At 33.9% G+C, this 18,221-nt stretch overlaps 1 protein-coding gene across 3 annotated transcripts in view; it reads right to left on the bottom strand.

The window, feature by feature from the left end:
- Window positions 1-18,221, bottom strand: part of LRRIQ3 (leucine rich repeats and IQ motif containing 3) — a 225,671-nt gene that overhangs the window by 166,916 nt on the left and 40,534 nt on the right. For 2 of the 3 annotated variants that reach the window (XM_032301743.1, XM_032301744.1), the window contains exon 3: window positions 16,915-17,238. The exons of the other annotated variant lie outside the window; for it this stretch is intronic. In XM_032301743.1, coding sequence (XP_032157634.1) covers window positions 16,915-17,238 — 324 coding nt within the window. The remainder of the gene's footprint in view (window positions 1-16,914; window positions 17,239-18,221) is intronic. 3 annotated transcript variants of the gene reach the window in all.

Genomic DNA, 18,221 nt, shown 5'->3' with positions numbered 1-18,221 from the left:
TTTGATATATGTTTTCTTTAGTCTTTTAATATGGTAAATTACACTAATTGATTTTCAAATATTGAACAAGCTATGTATCTCCGGACTAAGAACCACTTACTCATGGTATACAGTTATTTTCATATACTGCTGAATTCTATTTGCTGAATTCTATTTGCTAACATTTTGTTAAGGATTTTTATGCTTATATTCATGAAGGATACTGGTCTGTTCTTTTTCCTTTTTTTTTTTTTTTTTGGTATGGTCTTTGGTTTTGGTATCAAGGTACTATTAACTTTATAAAATAAATGGTAAAATGTTTCTTTTTATTTTCTAGAAGAAACAGGATATAGTTTTATATGCTTGGGAGAATTCTCTAATGCAATTATCTGGGACTGGAGATTTCTTTTTTTGGAGTTTAAAGTTATAAATTCAATTTCCTTCATAAAGGACTAGTCAAAATTATCTTTTTCATAATGGGTGAGTTTTGTTGTTGTTGTTGTCTGCATGAAGTGGTCCATTCATCTAAATTGTTAAGTTTATGTGTAGTGTTTTTGTAGTATTCTCTTCTTTTGATGTCTACAAGGTCTGTAGTGATATCCTTGTTTTGTTCCTGACATTGGTAATTTGGGTCTTTTCTCTTTTCTTCTCCATCAGTCTCGCTAGAGGTTTGTCAATTTTATTGATCTTTTCAAAGAACCAGATTTATGCTTTACTAATTTTATTATTTTTGTTTGTTTTTTATTTCATGGACATCTCCTATCTCTATCATTTCCTTCTTTCTGCTTACTTTGGGTTTATTTTGCTCTTGTTTTTCTAGGTTCTTATGAGGGGAATCTCAGACTGTTGAGTTGAGGATTTTCCTTTGTTCCTATATATGCATTTAATACTAAAAATTTCCCTCTCAGCATTGCTTTAGCTGTGTCCCACAAATTTTGGTAGCTCGTATCTTAATTTTAATACATCTTTTCACTTGATACTATATCTTTGATCTATGGACTTATTAGAAGTATGTTGCTTAGTTTTCAAGTGTTTGGGGAGTGTCCTCTTATTTTTTTGTAGTCAGAGGACACACCGTATATGATTCAAATTATTTTAAATTTGTTGAGGTTTGTCCATGAAACAGGAAATGACCTACATATGACTGAACACTTGAAAAAGAATGTCTACTCTCCTGTTGCTGGTTGATAGGGTTATAGAGCTTTTTCAATATATAGTAGTAATTATTGAGAGAGGGATTTTGATGTCCCTAAATATAATCATGTATTTATTTCTCATTTTAGTTTTATCAATCTTTGCTTCACATATTGTAGGACTCTTGTTTGGTGCATTCACATTTAAGATTACATATCTTCTTAGTGGTTTGAACCTTTTATCATTATATGTCCCTCTCTGCCTCAGATAATTTTTTTTTGCTCTGAAGTTTACCCTACTGATGTTAAGATAGCCAATTGGTCCTCTTTCCCTTTGATTAGTTTTGGTATGACAAATCTTTGTCCATCCTTTTATTTTCAACATCCCTATACCATTATATTTGAAGTTTCATGTAGACAACATAAACTTGAGTCACATTTTTATTATTTTTTATTAACATATAATTAATTATTTGCCCCAGGGGTACAGGTCTGTGAATTATCAAGCTTGTACATTTCATAGCAGTCTCCATAGCACATATCCTCCCCAATGTCCATAACCGAGCCACCCTATCCCTACCCTTCCACCCACTAACCAACCTTCAGTTTGTTTCATGAGATTGAGTCTCTTATGGTTTGTCTCCCTCCCAATCTCATCTTGTTTCATTTTTTCCTTCCCTACCTCCACAACCCCCTACCCTGACTCTCAGATTCCTCGTATCAGAGAGATCATATGATAATTGTCTTTCTCTGATTTGAGTCATATTTTTAAATCTACTTGGCCAGTCTTTCAATTGGTAAATTTGGGCCATTTAAGTTTAATTTAAATTTTAATGTAATTACTGATAGAATAGGACTTAAGCCTCCCATTTTTTTTTATCATGTTTTCTATTTATTTTCTCTGCTTTTCATTTGTTTTCTTATTCTTACTTTCCTACAAAAGAATTTGAGAACTTCATTTATATTGATCCCTAGTGTTTTTTGTGCATTGGCATTCTTTTTTTAGAACTCTCATACACAAACACACACACTCACAAATGATGTCACCAATTTACTTATCCAAATTAAGTGTAGAACTCTTACCATTCTTTACAGCTGTCTTTTTAAGAATTTTCTTAAGTATTTCTCATACATATATTTAGAACATCAGACAGTGCTATGATTTATCAGATATATTATTTGCCAATATTTTCTCCAATTTTGTCAGTTTCCTTTCATTTTGTTAATAGTTTCCTTTGCTGTGCAGAAGCTGTTCAGTTCAGGTCTGTTAATATTTGCTTTATATATTTAAGTGCTTCTATGCCAAATGCACATTTACGAAAGCTATATCCTCTTGTTGGATTGACACCTTCACCATTATGATAACCTTGCCTCTTATTATAGCCTTTGATTTAAAGTCCATTTTGTGTAAGTTTAGCTACACATGCTTTCTTTTGGTTTCTATTTGCATGGAATATCTGTTTCCAATTGCCTGGAATATCTATTCTTTTTCTTTTTCAAGATATTTTATCTCTGTTGCTCACATTAATTAATTTATATTATTCTATCTTCCCTTTCTCAGCATTCTTTAATTTTCCCCCTCTATTCTTCTATTGAGTTCATCCACTGTACTTTTTTTATTTTGGTTATTGTATTTTTGAGTTCCCTAATTACCATGTTTCTTTTTATCTATTACATTGCTGAAGCTTTCTATTTGTATATTTCAAGTATTTTTATAATTGATCATTGAAGCATTTTAATGATGCTTAAAAAAATTATCAGAAAATTTTAAACAATGCAAGCAACTCAGGATTAGCATCTATTGATTGTCTCTTTTCATTCAGTTTAAGACCTTCCTAGTTCTTTGTATGTTGAGTGACTACTGAATGAAACATAGATATTTTTGTATTATGTTCTAAAACTTTTAAATCTCATTTAAACCTTGTTTTAGCTGGCTTTCTCTGATATTGCTCCAGCAGGGGAAATGGAGGTCACTATCTTGTTACTTCCAGGGGGATGTAGAAGTCCAGATTCACCACCACTCAAGCCTTTGTTAACCTCCAACTGAAGGTGGGCTTCTCATTACTTCTGTTAGAAGTGCAAGTTTCCACTTTCAGATGGTCTTCATTGACATGACTATGAGGGTGGCCTTCTTACAGCTGGTAAATAATGAAAGTCCTGATCTCCATTAGTCTTCTTGTGATACCATCCCGATGGTTATTGGGTTGCCTCATCAAAGCTTCATGAGGATGGAAGTCTAGGCTCTCCACTCAGCCTCTGCAGCATGGGTAAAAGTGGAACCAAAATGTTTTCTGTGGTTTTGACTGGAGTAGAGTAGTTACTGTCTGAAAGTTAACTGTCTTACTAGACTCATCTTTCTTTTGTTTAGATAGAGTAGGCATTTTGGTATTTTGTTTGTGTGGTTGCATCTTTTGGCTTTTAGGATACTGACTTTTTTAGCTTTAATTTTAAGATATATGTAAAAAACAAGCAAAAACAGCAAAACAGGAAATTCATCCATCACTGTGTCATTGCTCAGATTCTGATTGTCCTAGCCAGTCAGCCTCTACACTTCACCATTCAGTCTTTTAATGTTTGTTTTATATGTAATGTCCAAGGAATTTATATAAGATATAATATATACAGAGATACTTGGTTTTATTATACTTTCTTTATTGCACTTTGCAAATACTGCATTTTTTTCACTTGTGTTTTATTGTTGTTGTTGTCTGTTTTTTGTTTTTGTTTTTGTTTTTTAAAAATTAAAGGTTGTGGTAACCCCACAATAAGTGAGTGTATTGGTGTCATTTTTCCCATGCCACATTTTGGTAATTCTCACCATATTTCAAACTTTTTCATTATTATATTTGTTATGATGATCTATAATTAGTGATTATAACTCACTGTAAACTCAGATGATGGTTACCATTTTTTAGCAATCATGTATTTAATCAAGGTTTCATATACTTCTTTATGCATTATAGTACAGTATTATTATACACTGAACAGATTACAGTAAAAACTTCTATATTCATTGGAAAACCAAAAAATTTATTTGACTTGCTTTAGTATATTTTTTTATTGTGTTGGTCTGACATGAAAACTGCAATATCTCCAAGGTACACCTATAGTACTATGTAATGCATTATACCATTAAATAATAACTATGTAACACATATAATGTCCAAGGAATTGAATTATACTTAGCAAGAGAAGTATCTACTCTATCTTCTTAGAAGTGGAAGCCTATATGCTTATTATTAACAAAATGTTTTTTTGAGATAAATATGTTCTACCTGTACTGTAATATTTTCTATTTAGTCTTAAATTTCCAAAAATATTCATATGTTTTTGTATAATACCATTTTGTACCTTAATGCTCAAAATATTTCTTTATTGTAGCTATTATTTTTTACATCAATGGAAAGGGTTCCTATTTATGTCATTTAACATTTTGTGTGATAAATTCTACATTAAGACTAATGTTAAACCTTTTGTTTTATTCTACTTAATATGTATCTACTTAGCTTTTCATTTTACTTTTTCTGTATTACCTTAATTTGGGGTCTTGTCTTGTGAATAGCCATCTTGATTTTGGTTTTTACACTTACAATAAATTTATGATTACTTATAATCATATAGCATTCATAAATGTAAATATATAAAAATTTTTATAAATATAGTTTTACTTTTCACACTATCTTATGATTTCTGTATGTCATATAGGCTGTATTTTTTATCTTCAAAAAGCAAAAGTATAAACTTTACAAACATATAATATGTCTTACATATTAATCCAAACAAAAATTCACTTTCAAATATCTATTTGGTTGTTATATTTATGCACTTTTATTCTTCTTTTGATACTTACCTTGGAATTGGGAAAAAAAATGGATGCTAAACATTTGATCTAAAAATCTCTACTTTGGGGTAGGAGCTAAGATGGTGGAATAGTAGGACTAGACTTGCCTCTCCCTCAAACATAGCTCAATAAATATTAATCATTCTATATAGTCAAGAAATCTATCAAGCACTGACAGAACAAACTGCACAACTACATGGAGAGGAGAGGCCACAGTGTGGAAGGTAGGAGGTACAGAAATGTGGTTTGGGGGAGAAAGGGGTTTTGAGTGCTATGGAGAGGAGGGAGTCCTGTCACAGAGAAATGCAAGAGAGAAAGAGAGGAGTGCACAGGGAATCACACAAGGAAAAAACTTTCCCAAAGCCACTGATGGGGACAAGAGGGGCTGATTTTTCATGAGTTTTTACAAACAGCAGGTCTCAAAGATTGGAGTTTAAGAGGTCTGTGGCATAGCCAGTGTGGAGCCCTGAGGGCACTGCAGTGCTCTTTTGAGAATGAAGGCAGATAGCCTGGGGGCAGACTGTGCAATCTTGAGCATCCCTGGGACATACTGGGAGAGAGAGCACTCCTTTTTGGAGTGTATCTGAGAGAGGTGGCATTGCTTCTCCAGGGAGAAAAGAGCTGGCATGTGCCATTTCCCTGCCTGCCCCTCAGCATATGCACTGAGACACCTGCTGAGGGTGGCTAACCTGGACACTGGCTCCTTGCTATGCTTTACTCCATGCCCTTGTGTTTTGGTTAGACTACCCTTTTGGGATAAACCTGCATCATTCCCAATGTAGCAAGATCCTTCCCTAGAGAACCAGTGCAGGTCCCACCAAGCCAGATCCCTTAGGTTTGGAGTTTCAAAATTCTGCCAGCCTGGCGGGGATAGAGCTCAAGGTACACTGTGATACTGGGCTGGTAGACAGCCAAGACCAAGAGAGGGTGAAGGTGGCAATCTGAGGGACACCTGGTTTGCAAGAAGGGAGACTGTCTGCTTTTCTGGGAAGGCTTCCTGGAGATTAGCAGGTGCAAACTCTCCTCTATGGGGACAAAGAAGCTGGCTGGCCCCATTTCCCTTATCCCGCTCTTCAGCATAAACTAATTTCAGTAAGAAGCACAGTGCCAACAATGGTGACCTAAACTGCTTATAGCAAGCTCCCCCACACCCTCCTACCCCCGTGCCCTACTGGTGCTGCTTTTCTTGAACAGGTGTGCCTGGGAACCAGAACAACAGGTCCATCCTCCAGAAGACCATTAAGCCTTCCCCACACACATGCACCACATCTACTAACCATAGTTCTGCAAAGCTTCAGCTCTAGTGGAAATAGCATGAGGTCTCTTTTAACAAGAAGAACAGAGCACACCTAGTTAAAACTCACCACACTCTGGTCAAGATCCAAACCCTCCCCACTTCAGCCAAGAGGAAACTCTGCAGAAGACTGACCCGAGGGAAAGAACAGCCACAACACAGCAGCAGAGTGCACACAGCATATGCCAGAGACACTTCCTAAAAAGTCAGGCCCTGGACATATATGAGCTCTTCTATCATGAAGTCATTATTCTCAGGAGCATGAAACATACCAGGCTTTCCTAATATATGAAGAAGACAGAGACCTAGACAAAATAAGACGAAGCAATTAATCTCAAAAGAAAGAACAAGAAAAGATCATGACCAGGGATCTAATCCAAACAGATACAAGTAAAATGCCTGATCCAGAATTTAAAGCAACAATCACAAGCATACTAGTTGGGCTTAGGAAATGCATAGAAGATGCCAGGGAGTCCCATACTGCAGAGATAAAAGACCTAAAAACTGGTCAGGCTGGAAAAGAAAAAAAGAAGAAGAAGAAACACTATAACTGAAATGCAAAACAACTAGATGTAATGACTACAAGGATGGAGGAAGCAAAGAACAATAACTGATACAGAAGATAAAATTATATAAAATAATGAAAATGAAGGAAGAGGGAAAGAAAAATATTGGATTACAAATATAGACTTAGGGAACTCAGTGACACCATAAAGCATAATAATATTTGTATCAGAGGAGTTCCAGAAGAAGATGGAGGAAAGGGACCAGAAGGTTTATTTGAATATATTATAGCTAAAAATTTCTTCAACTTGGGGAAGGAAACAGATCCAAATTAAGAAGGCACTGAGAACTCCCATCAAAATCAACAAAAGGAGGCCAACACCAACACATATCATATCTAAATTTGCAAAATATAGAGATAAAAAATCCTAAAAGCAGAAAAATAAAAGAAGTCTTTAACTTATAAGTGAAGACCAATAAGGCTAGCAGTAGTTCTCTCCACAGAAAATTGGCAGGTCAAAAGAAAGTAGGATGAAATATTCAGCATACTGAATGGGAAAAATCTATATCCAAGAATACTCTATCCAGCAAGGCTATTATTCAGAATAGAAGGAAAGATGAGTCACTCAGTATAGAAGGAAAGATGAAGTTTCCCAGACAATAAAAACCAAAGGAGTTCATGACCACTAAACCAGTCCTGTAAGAAATATTAAAGGGGATGCTTTGAGTAGGAAAGACAAAAAGTGACAAAGACTAGAAGGGAATAGAGAAAATCTCCAGAAACGATAAAAAAAAAAAAAAATAATAGAATGGCATACAATTCATATCTATCAATAATTACTCTGAATGTAAATGGACTAACTGCTCCAATCAAAAGACACAGGGTCTCAGAATGGATAGAAAAACAAAGCCCATCTATATGCTGTTTACAAGAGACTCACTTTAGACCTAAAGACACCTGCAGGGTTTTTTTAATTATTTGTTTTTGTTTTTGTTTTTCACCTGCATATTGAAAGTGAGGGGGATGGAGAAATAGTTATTATGCAAATGGATGTTAAAAGAAAGCTGGAGGGCCTGGGTGGCTCAGTCAGTTAACATCAGCCTTTGGCTCAGGTCATGATCCCAGAGTCCCAGGATCAAGTCCTGCATCTGGCTTCCCACTCAGTGAGGAGCCTGCTTCTTCCTCTGACCCTCTGCTTCTCATGCTCTCCCTCTTTCACTCTCTCTTTCTCAAATAAATACATAAAATCTTAAAAAGAAAGAACGAAAGAAAGAAAGAAAGAGTAGCAATATCAAACAAACTTGATTTTAAACCAAAGACTAGAACAAGAGATGAAGAAGTAATAAAAATAAACTAAAAATTGTAATAAACTAGACTATCCAACAAGAATAATTGTAAATATTTATGAACCCAACTTGGGAGCATCCAAACATATAAATCAATAAATAACAAACAAAAAGGAACTCATTGACAATAATACAATACTAGTAGGAGACATTAGCTCCACTTATAGCAAGGGACAGATCAGTTAAGCCGAAAATCAACAAAGAAACAATGTCTTTGAATGACAAACTGGACCAGATGGACTTCACAGATACATTCGGAACACTTCATCCTAAAGCAGCAGAATACAGTCTTTTCAAGTGGACATACTTACATTCTCCAGAACAGATCAGGTTCTGGAGGTCACAATTTAGGTTTCAACAAGTATAAAGAGACTGAGATCACATCATGCTTATTTTCCATTCACAACACTATGAAACTTAAAGTCAACCACAAGAAAAAATTTGCAAAGACCACAAATACATGGATGTTAAAGAACATCCTACTAAGGAATGAATGGGTCAACCAAGAAATTAAAAAAGAACTTTAAAAATACATGGAAACAAATGAAAATGAAAACATACCAGTCCAAAACTTTTGAGATACAGCAAAAGTGGTCATAAAAAGGAAATACATAGTAATATAGGCCTAACTCAAGAAGCAAGAAAAATCTCAATCTGTAACCTAACCTTACACCTAAAGAAACTAGAAAAATAAAAACAAATGAAGACTAAAGCCAGCAGAGGAAGGGAAACAATAAACATTAGAGCAGAAATAAATGATATAGAAACAAACAAACAAAAAAGTAGAACACATTGATGAAACCAGGAGCTGGTTCTTCAAAAGAATTCATAAAATTGATAAATCCCTAGCCAAGTTTACCACAAAAAAAAAAAAGAGAGAGAGAGAGAGAGAGAGAAAGAACATGAATAAATAAAAATAAAAGAGAAGAAATCAAAACCACACCGCAGAAATACAAATAATTAAAATAGAATATTATGAAAAATTATATGCCAATAAATTGGACAACCTCGAAGAAATGGATAAATTCCTAGAAACATGTAAATTAGCAAAACTGGAACAGAAAGAAATAGAAAACTTGAACAGACTGATAACCAGCAAAAAAACTAAATCAGTAATCAAAAATCTCCCAACAAACTAAAGTCCTGGGCTGAATGGCTTCCCATGAGAATTCTACCAAACATTTAAAGAAGAGTTAATACCTGTACTTCTCTAACTATTCCAAAAACTAGAAACCAAAGGAAAACTTCCAAACTCATTCTACGAGTTACCATTACCATTATCTTGATTCCAAATTTAGACAAATACCCCACTAAAATGAGAGAACTACAGGCCAATATCTATGATGAACATGGATGCAAAAATTCTCAACAAAATACTAGCAAACTGAATCCAGTGGAACATTAACAGAGTCATTCACTGTGATCAAGTAGGATTTATTCCTGGGTTGCAAGGAGGGGTTCAATATTTACAGTCAACCTGATATACCACAATAAAAGAAAGGATAAGAACCATCTGATCCTCTCAACAGATACAGAAAAAGCATTTGACAAAGCACAGCACCCATTCTTGATAAAAACCCTAAACAAAGTAGGGATAGAGGGAACAAACCTCAACATCATGACGGTCACAAGTGGAAAACCCACATCTAAAATCATCCACAATGGGGAAAAACTGAAAGCTTTTCCTCTGTGGTCAGGAATAAGACATAGATGTCTACTCTCACCATTATTTAAAATAGTGCTAGAAGTCCTAGCCCCAGCAATCAAACAACGAAAAGAAATGAGTCATCTAAACAGCCTTGAAGAAGTCAAACTTTCACTATATTCAGATGACATCATACTCTATGTAGAAAATCCAAAGAGTCCCCCTAAAAATTGCTAGAACTGATACACAAATTCAATAAAGTTGCAGGATATAGGCCAAGGTACAGTAAAGTGTTGCATTTCTATATACTAATAATGAAGCAGCACAAAGAGAAATGAAGGAACCAATTCCATTTACAATTATACCAAAACCCATAAAATATCTAGAACTATACTAAGCAAGGAGGTAAAAGATCTGTACCTGAAAACTATAAAACACTTATGAAAGAAATTGAAGATGATACAAAGAAATGGAAAAACATTCCATGCTAATAGATTGGAAGAACAAATAATTTTAAAATGTCTATACTACCAAAGTAATCCACACATATCCTGAAATCCTTATCAAAATACCAACACATCTTTCACAGAGCTAGAACAAACAATCCTAAAGTTTAAATGGAATCACAAAAGACCCCAAATAGCCAAAGCAACCTGGAAAAAGAAAGGCAAAGCTGGAGACATAACAATTCTGGACTTCAAGTTATATTACAAAGTTATGGTGATCAAGACAGTATGGTACTGGCACAAAAACAGACACATTGATCAACAGAATAGAAAATCCAGTAATGGACCCATAACTGTATGGTCAGCTAATCTTCAACAAAGCAGGAAAGAACATCCAATGGGGAAACAACAACAACAACAACAACAACAAAAAGTCTCTTCAACAAATGGGGCGGTGCTTCAACACAGGCTCTGGGCACCCAGGCATGCGCACACAGCCAAAAGGTTCAACCAGTTCATCTGCTCTCTACATGTGCATCTGTCCCCAGCTGCTGAACCGCCGCTCAGTGGGGCCCAGAGGATCCTTAGTCCATGCAAAGGCATTATGCCCTTTTCCACATACACTCTAGGAAGGGGAACATTCTCTCTCAGTGCAGCCTAGGGGATCCCCATGACAGCATCTTGCGTGAACCCTACAGGCCACTTATTCTCCCTCTCTCCCTGACTTCTATCCATGAAAAGGGCTCCCTCCTCCCTGCAACACCTGGCTTTTCTCTCCCCCAATTCACATGGCGGAATCTCCTTTCTGCCACATTCTCTCCTTCCAATTGTGCATATTGTTTTCTTAATTCTCAAATCAATTTCCTAGTTATTCAAATGATTTGATGTTAATCTCATTGGGGACCAAGAGATGAGGCAAGCCAGGGTTCCCCTACTACTCCGCCACTTTAATTCCTCTGCCCCAGCTTTCACAGTATTCTTGTACTCAATAGTAAGTGTAAAAAAAAAGTTCTGAAATATATATTTCAAAAATTACTAAATAAGTTTATATTCTCATAGATAGTCATTTATTCAAGTTTATTGTTCTAAATTAAACCTTTCAGTAAGTAAAGAATAACCAAAATAATATTGCTTATAGCAGAAATAATGAGTAAAAATTTATCAGTAAACTAAAAAACTGTTACTCAAACAGATTTCTTTAAATCTCTACCATAAAATTCTGCCATAATTAGGTATACCTATAGCTCTTTAAGGCTTACTCCGTCTGTGATGCATTCCATTCATGTTTTTTATACAATGGTTTTTTCCGTCAATCATTCTATTTCTGACATTTTTAATCTTATCTTTTTTTTTAAAAAGATTTTATTTATTTGACAGAGAGAGAGAGAGATCACAAGTAGGCAGAGAGGCAGCAGAGAGAGAGAGGGGAGGAAGCAGGCTCCCTGCGGAGCAGAGAGCCCGACGCGGGGCTCGATCCCAGGACCCTGGGATGATGACCTAGCCGAAGGCAGAGGCTTTAACCCACTGAGCCACCCAGGAGCCCCTAATCTTATTTTTTAAATTAAAATTTATTTCCTTCAGCTTACATATATACTAAAGTAGGACCATCTCACTTTTTAAAAATATTTCCCATTAAGACTATTTCTGGCAGCTAAGGCATTACCTTTCCTCAGTCCAAAATTTTCTCATAAAAGCTTCTATACTTGGTAATTATGTATTAACCCATTACAATTCTGTATCCATTCCTGAAAGTTAGTGTAATTCCAAAGATGCAAAAACCCCTTCAACAGAAATTTTCAAAATACTTTTGTTTCCATGATAATTTTTCTTGACCTTTAAAAACATCCTTCATTTTTTTCAATCATTCATTTCCCTTAAAATAAGTGATAATAAGCCATCTCTCTGTTTTTCCTCCTACCTCCTAAAATTAATTCCCTGTTATCATCATTGGTCCCACTGTTTTGTATCCATAAAATGAAACTGCCCTAAGCCTGTGTCCTTAGCTCTCATACTGATTCCTAAATTTTCTTCTGGTGCTTTGGCTTCAAGCATGCTCTCAGACCAATGACTACTGAATTTACATATTATACCTAGAACATTACGTCTGAATTTTAGTTCTACATTTCCAATGCCTGGTTGGTATCTCTCTATCAACATCCTGTCTCAAATAAACATGACCAATCTTAACTTTCTACTACAACCCTTCAAATGCTGCCATTTCTAAGTTACTTTTTGTCCCAGTTACCCAAATTCAAAATACAAAAAGAATATTTTCTCACTTACTATTTTTTTCTTATTCATATTCATATTATTCATATTTGATCAGTTAAAAAAATCCTGTCAAATAGTTGCACTGTCTGTTTTTTGATATACAATGTTGATTGCAAGACTGTGAAACCAAGAAAGATTTAAAATCCCAATTTCTTGGGGCACCTGAGTGGCTCAGTGGGTTAAAGCCTCTGCCTTCGGCTCAGGTCAGGATCCTGGGATCAGCTCAGCATCAGGCTCTCTGCTTGGCAGGGAGCCTGCTTCCTCCTTTCTCTCTCTCTCTGCCTACCTTCTCTGCCTACTTGTGATCTCTGTCAAATAAAATAAATAAAAATTTTTTTTAAAAAATCCCAGCTTCTTGACTGACTATATATATATCTGACATCGGGTAAAATTTTAAACCTTACTATATTTCATTCGTTTCTGTGAAATAATATCTTTCCACACCAAAGAATATGATGAATAGTATTCTTCAGAAAGTCCTTCCCTATCTAGCCCAAGCCTTCATCCCTTTTGTCCTATGTTACTACTTTATTTTCTTTTCTTTAGAAATTAACACGATCTGACATTCTATGCTGGTTTTATTTTGTTTTGTTATTTCTGCTTACATGTTTACTTTCTGTGCCTCCCCACTGAACTTTAAGAGAGAAGAACCTTTGTTGGTATTATTTACCACGGAGTCCAGAATAATCTCGCTCACATATTAAGTGATCAATACATATTTGGTAAAGGAATGAAGGAATAAAATATATAAAGTGCCTACCACAATGACTTTTACTGAGTGTCTGTCCTCTATACTGTCTATCTTCTTTCTTCTTTGCCAATACTGTCTGTCTATATCAACTCTAATCACATAATTTCTGGCCTACAGTAAATCATCTCTCTGCTCTCATCTGTCTCCTAACCTCCATTAACCTGCTAGCGAAATACTGAATTAATTTCCTTTAAAAAACTTTGTCAATAACATTTATTCCTAGAGCACCAGTTATGGTAGAACCACTCTAATTTCCTCCTCAAATAACTACAATAGATCTTCATTGCATTCATTAAGAAGTCTAAACTCCTTAATATGTCATCCAAGGTTCTTTTCATATCCCCACTAATTTCCTATTAATTGCTTAAATGAACATCAGTCATTTTGATTGTCCTTAAAAAAAGTCATGTTAAACAAAAAGTCAGGTATGTTCCTACCTTCGATTATATCATAAAACCCAACTAGAACACATAAATGAAATTCTTCTTTTAGGGCCTGGGTTAAGATACCCAGAATTAAATACTGGATTCACTTTTTAATTTCTCTAAAATTTTTAACTATTATTTCAAAATCATTAATATATTCATAACTTTTTGTAAATAATTATATGCAGTTATAAAGTTTTCTAACTTCCTAATCTCCATGCATAATCACTGTTCATTGTTTACACACCCTTTCAAATGTGATCACTGTTCAGCTGATTTTCCATTCTTTATCAATTGTCAATGCATAGAGAGACAGATACAGATTTAGATATATTTAGAACAGATTATAAATATGTTCTGCAATATACTTTTTTACTTCCTATGTAGTTTTACTTTTCTAACATCTGTGGAACTCATCTCTTTTAAACTCTTACATGATCTATCTACCCTAATACTCATGCAATGAATCATTTTAAAAATATTTTTTATCTATCCATTCAAGCATTTTGTAATCTACAACTAGATATGGTTTCCCATCAGTTCTTTCAGCATTAAAAAATATCAACATATAATGATGATTTCAATATGCCATGTCACCAAATTAATTAAGAGTTTAATATGTTTTAAAATATTTTATTTATTTATTTGACAGAGCGAGAAATCATAAGCAGGCAGAGAGGCAGGCAGAGAGAGGGGGAAACAGGCTCCCGCTGAGCAGAGAGCCTGATGCGGAGCTCCATCCCAGGACCCTGGGACCATGATCCAAGCCAAAGCAGAGGCTTAACCCACTGAGCCACCCAGGTGCCCCAAGAATTTACTATTTTTATCCACTTCCATTAATATTCCAAATTGTCCTTTAAAGAATTGAAAAAAAGAAACTACTTCCCAATGGAATCTCTCAAATATAGAAAACCTGAAAAAAAAAAATTAGAGATCTGCTATCTATTTAAAAAACAAAACTTTTAATCAACACAATCTTCAAGAAATAAAAAAATGAAAATAGCAAGGTGGAAGAATATAAGATTAAATTAAAATATCAATTGTATTTCTATATATTAGTAACAAACAACCCAAAAATGAATTTGAGAAAATAATTCCATCACAAAATCAAAATGAATAAAATACATAGAAATAAATTTTGACAAGACAACTGTAAAACTTGCACAATGAGGGCGCCTGGGTGGCTCAGTGGGTTAAGCCGCTGCCTTCAGCTCAGGTCATGATCTCAGGGTCCTGGGATCGAGTCCCGCATCGGGCTCTCTGCTCAGCAGGGAGCCTGCTTCCCTCTCTCTCTCTCTCTCTCTCTCTCTCTCTCTGCCTGCCTCTCTGTCTACTTGTGATCTCTCTCTGTCAAATAAATAAATAAAATCTTTAAAAAAAAAAACTTGCACAATGAAAACTATAAAACAATGCTGAGAAAATTAAAGAATATCTAAATAAATTGAGAGACAGTTCACATTCAAGAATGAAAATACTCACTATTGTAAAGATGGCAATCTCCACAAAATGATATATAAATTCAATGGAATCTTTTATCACTATCCCACCAGGAATCATTGTAGAAATTGACAAGCTGATCCTAAAATTCATTTGTAAATGCAAGGGACCCTGAATAGCCAAAGCAATATTGAAAAAGAAGAGCAAAGTTGGAGGACGCATACTTCCCTATTTCAAAACTTAACTACAAAGCTATCTACAATAATCAAACTGTGTGCTACTGGAATAAGGATAAATATATAGACCATTAGAATATAATTGAGAGTCCAGAAATTAACCTTCCATTTTATGGCCAATTGATTTCAGACAAAGATATCCAGATAGTTCACCTGGGAAAGAATAATCTTTTCAACAAATTGAATACATGCAAAAAAAAAAAAAAAAAAAAGAAAGAAATTACACCCTTAATTCACACCATACATAAAAATTCATTCAAAATGAAACACTAAGTTTCAGCTAAAATTATTAAACTTCTAGGAAAAAAACACAGAAACAATTTTTGACCTTAGGCAGAGTTCTTAGATACAATACCAAAAGCATAATCCATAAAAGAAAAAAATTCATAACCTTAGGTGTCTTAAAACTCAAAATTTTTCTGCTCTAAGAGACCATCAAGAAAATAAAAAGATGAGCTAGAGGCTGAGAAAAAAATATATTTGTAATACATATATCTGATAAAGGATGTATATCCATGAATCTATTCTTACAACACAATAAGACAAACAACCCACTTTCAAAATGAGCAAAAATATTGCATAGGCATTTGATAAAAGTATGTATAATTGATAAGTAGATGAAAAGTGCTTACCACCATTATTCCTTAGGGAAATAAAAATAAAAATCAAAATAAAATACTAATTTACACTTACTAGAATGTCTAATAGCTTAAAATACAAAAAATACTAGTGTTTGAAAGGACATACAGAAACTAGAACCCTTATGTATTTTTGGTTTCTACTGTTTAGAAAGCAATTTGGTGTTATACAAAATTAAGCGTAAACTTACCATACATACCCTCATTTGCACTCCTAAGAATCTACCCAAGAAAAATGAAAACATATGTCTACATAAAAACATGTTAAGTAGGTGTTCATAACAGCATCATTCATAATAGCAAAAACTGAAAATAATCTAAACATCCATCAACTGGTGAATGAACAAAAAAAAATGCAGTATATTCATATAATGGATAATTATTCCACAATCAAAAGTAACTAACTACTAAGTAACTAACTGCTGATACAAAATAAATGAGCCTCAAACACATCACACTAAGTGAATAAAGGCAGCTGGTTAAGACTTTGTATTGTATGACTTGATTCATATAAAATACTTAGTAAAGCAATGTCACAGAAATAGAAACCAGACTAATGGTACCTATGACTGGCGATGGGAGTAGAAATTAACTTTACATGGGAAAGAAGGAAACTTTTGGAGTAGTGGAAATTTCTAACACTGGAATGTGGAGATGGTTACATAACACCATTGATTTACTAAAATCATTAAATCATACATATATAATGAGTGAATTTTATAGTATTTAAGTTATATCTAATAAAGCTATTATATTAAAGCATAATAGAAACCAAAAATATATTTCTCTACAATTTGGTATTTTATGCTCAGCAATTTTTATGTAGTAGGCATATAAGCTTCTATAAATTCTAAGATATAATACTACTAATATATTCACTAATTTATGAAATTTTAAAAAATGATACAGTATGTATTAGTTCATATAACTTAGGTAACTGAAATGAAACTCTAATGAATCCAACTACCTTTTTCAAAGCAGGGCAGAAATTAAAGAAAAGTCGGTGGTTATATGCTTTGAATCTTTCGGGAAGATGCCAGTTCTGAATTATTTCTTCATCAGAAATCACATGATGATCTAGTGCTTTGAGAGGCCATATACTGTTGACAAGAACATGTCTATATCCTTTTTTAAGGCTCACTGGACAATCGAACATAGTGAGGGCAATGAGACTTGGACAAGCAGATAGCATACATATATTCTTTAACTTTGCAAACCCATTGTCATGAAGATAGAGGAGTTTTAGTTTCTTCAATCCACTCCAAAATTTGGTATCTGGTAGACTCTTTATCTGAAATATTATTAATAATAACATCTTAATACAAATATTAATTTTCTATAAATTACATGGAAAATGAAAAACATTAAACATCTTCTAAAATTCAATATTTTTCAAACTGGCAAACTGCTGATTAATAATCCAAAAAAGAATCTCTCATTATCCAATGATTACTGGAGTAAAAACAGTACATTTTTCATCTATAATATGTTATCATTATTAGTATAATTAAATGAATAGGCATATATACTTTGTTCAGTAAAAATTTCTTTATAGCAGGCCAAATCTAAAATTTTCTAAACATAAAGAATTAAGGAGCCATATCAATCAATGTGATACACCACATTAACAAAAATGAAAGTCAAAAATCATATGATCATCTCAATTGATAGAGAAAAGGAATTTGACAAAATTCAACATTTATTCATGATAAAAAATCTTAACAAGTAGGTTCAGAGGGAATGTACCTCAACATAATAAAGGCCACATATGACAAGCCCACAGCTAACATCATATTCAATAGTAAAAATTGAAAGCTTTTCCTCTAAGAACAGGAACAAGGCAAAGCTGTTCCACTTTTATTTAACACAATATTAAAAGTTCCAGCCAGAATAATTAATCAAGGAAAAGAAACAAAAGGCATACAAATCAGAAAGGAAGAAACAAAACTGTTAGCATTTGCAGATGACATGTTATATACAGAAAATCCTAAACACTTTGCCAAAAAATTATTCAGCTAATAAATCAATTAGTAAAGTGGCAGGATACAAAACCAATATACAGATATCTGCTATATATCTATACACTAATAATAAGCTAAAGAAAGAGAAATTAAGTACACCAATCCTATATAAAATTGCATCAGAAAGAGTAAAATACCTAGAATGAATTTAACCAAGGAGGTGAAAAGATCTGCAAACAGCACACTGAAAACTATAAAATATGGATAAAAGAAAGAGTCAGAGACAAATAAATGGAAAGATATTCCATGTTCT

Source organism: Mustela erminea, chromosome 10, assembly GCF_009829155.1.
Source record: "Mustela erminea isolate mMusErm1 chromosome 10, mMusErm1.Pri, whole genome shotgun sequence".
NCBI classification, from domain to species: Eukaryota; Metazoa; Chordata; class Mammalia; order Carnivora; family Mustelidae; genus Mustela; species Mustela erminea.
The sequence above is the reverse complement of the archived record's forward strand: the minus strand, read 5'-3'. Positions and strand labels throughout refer to the sequence as shown.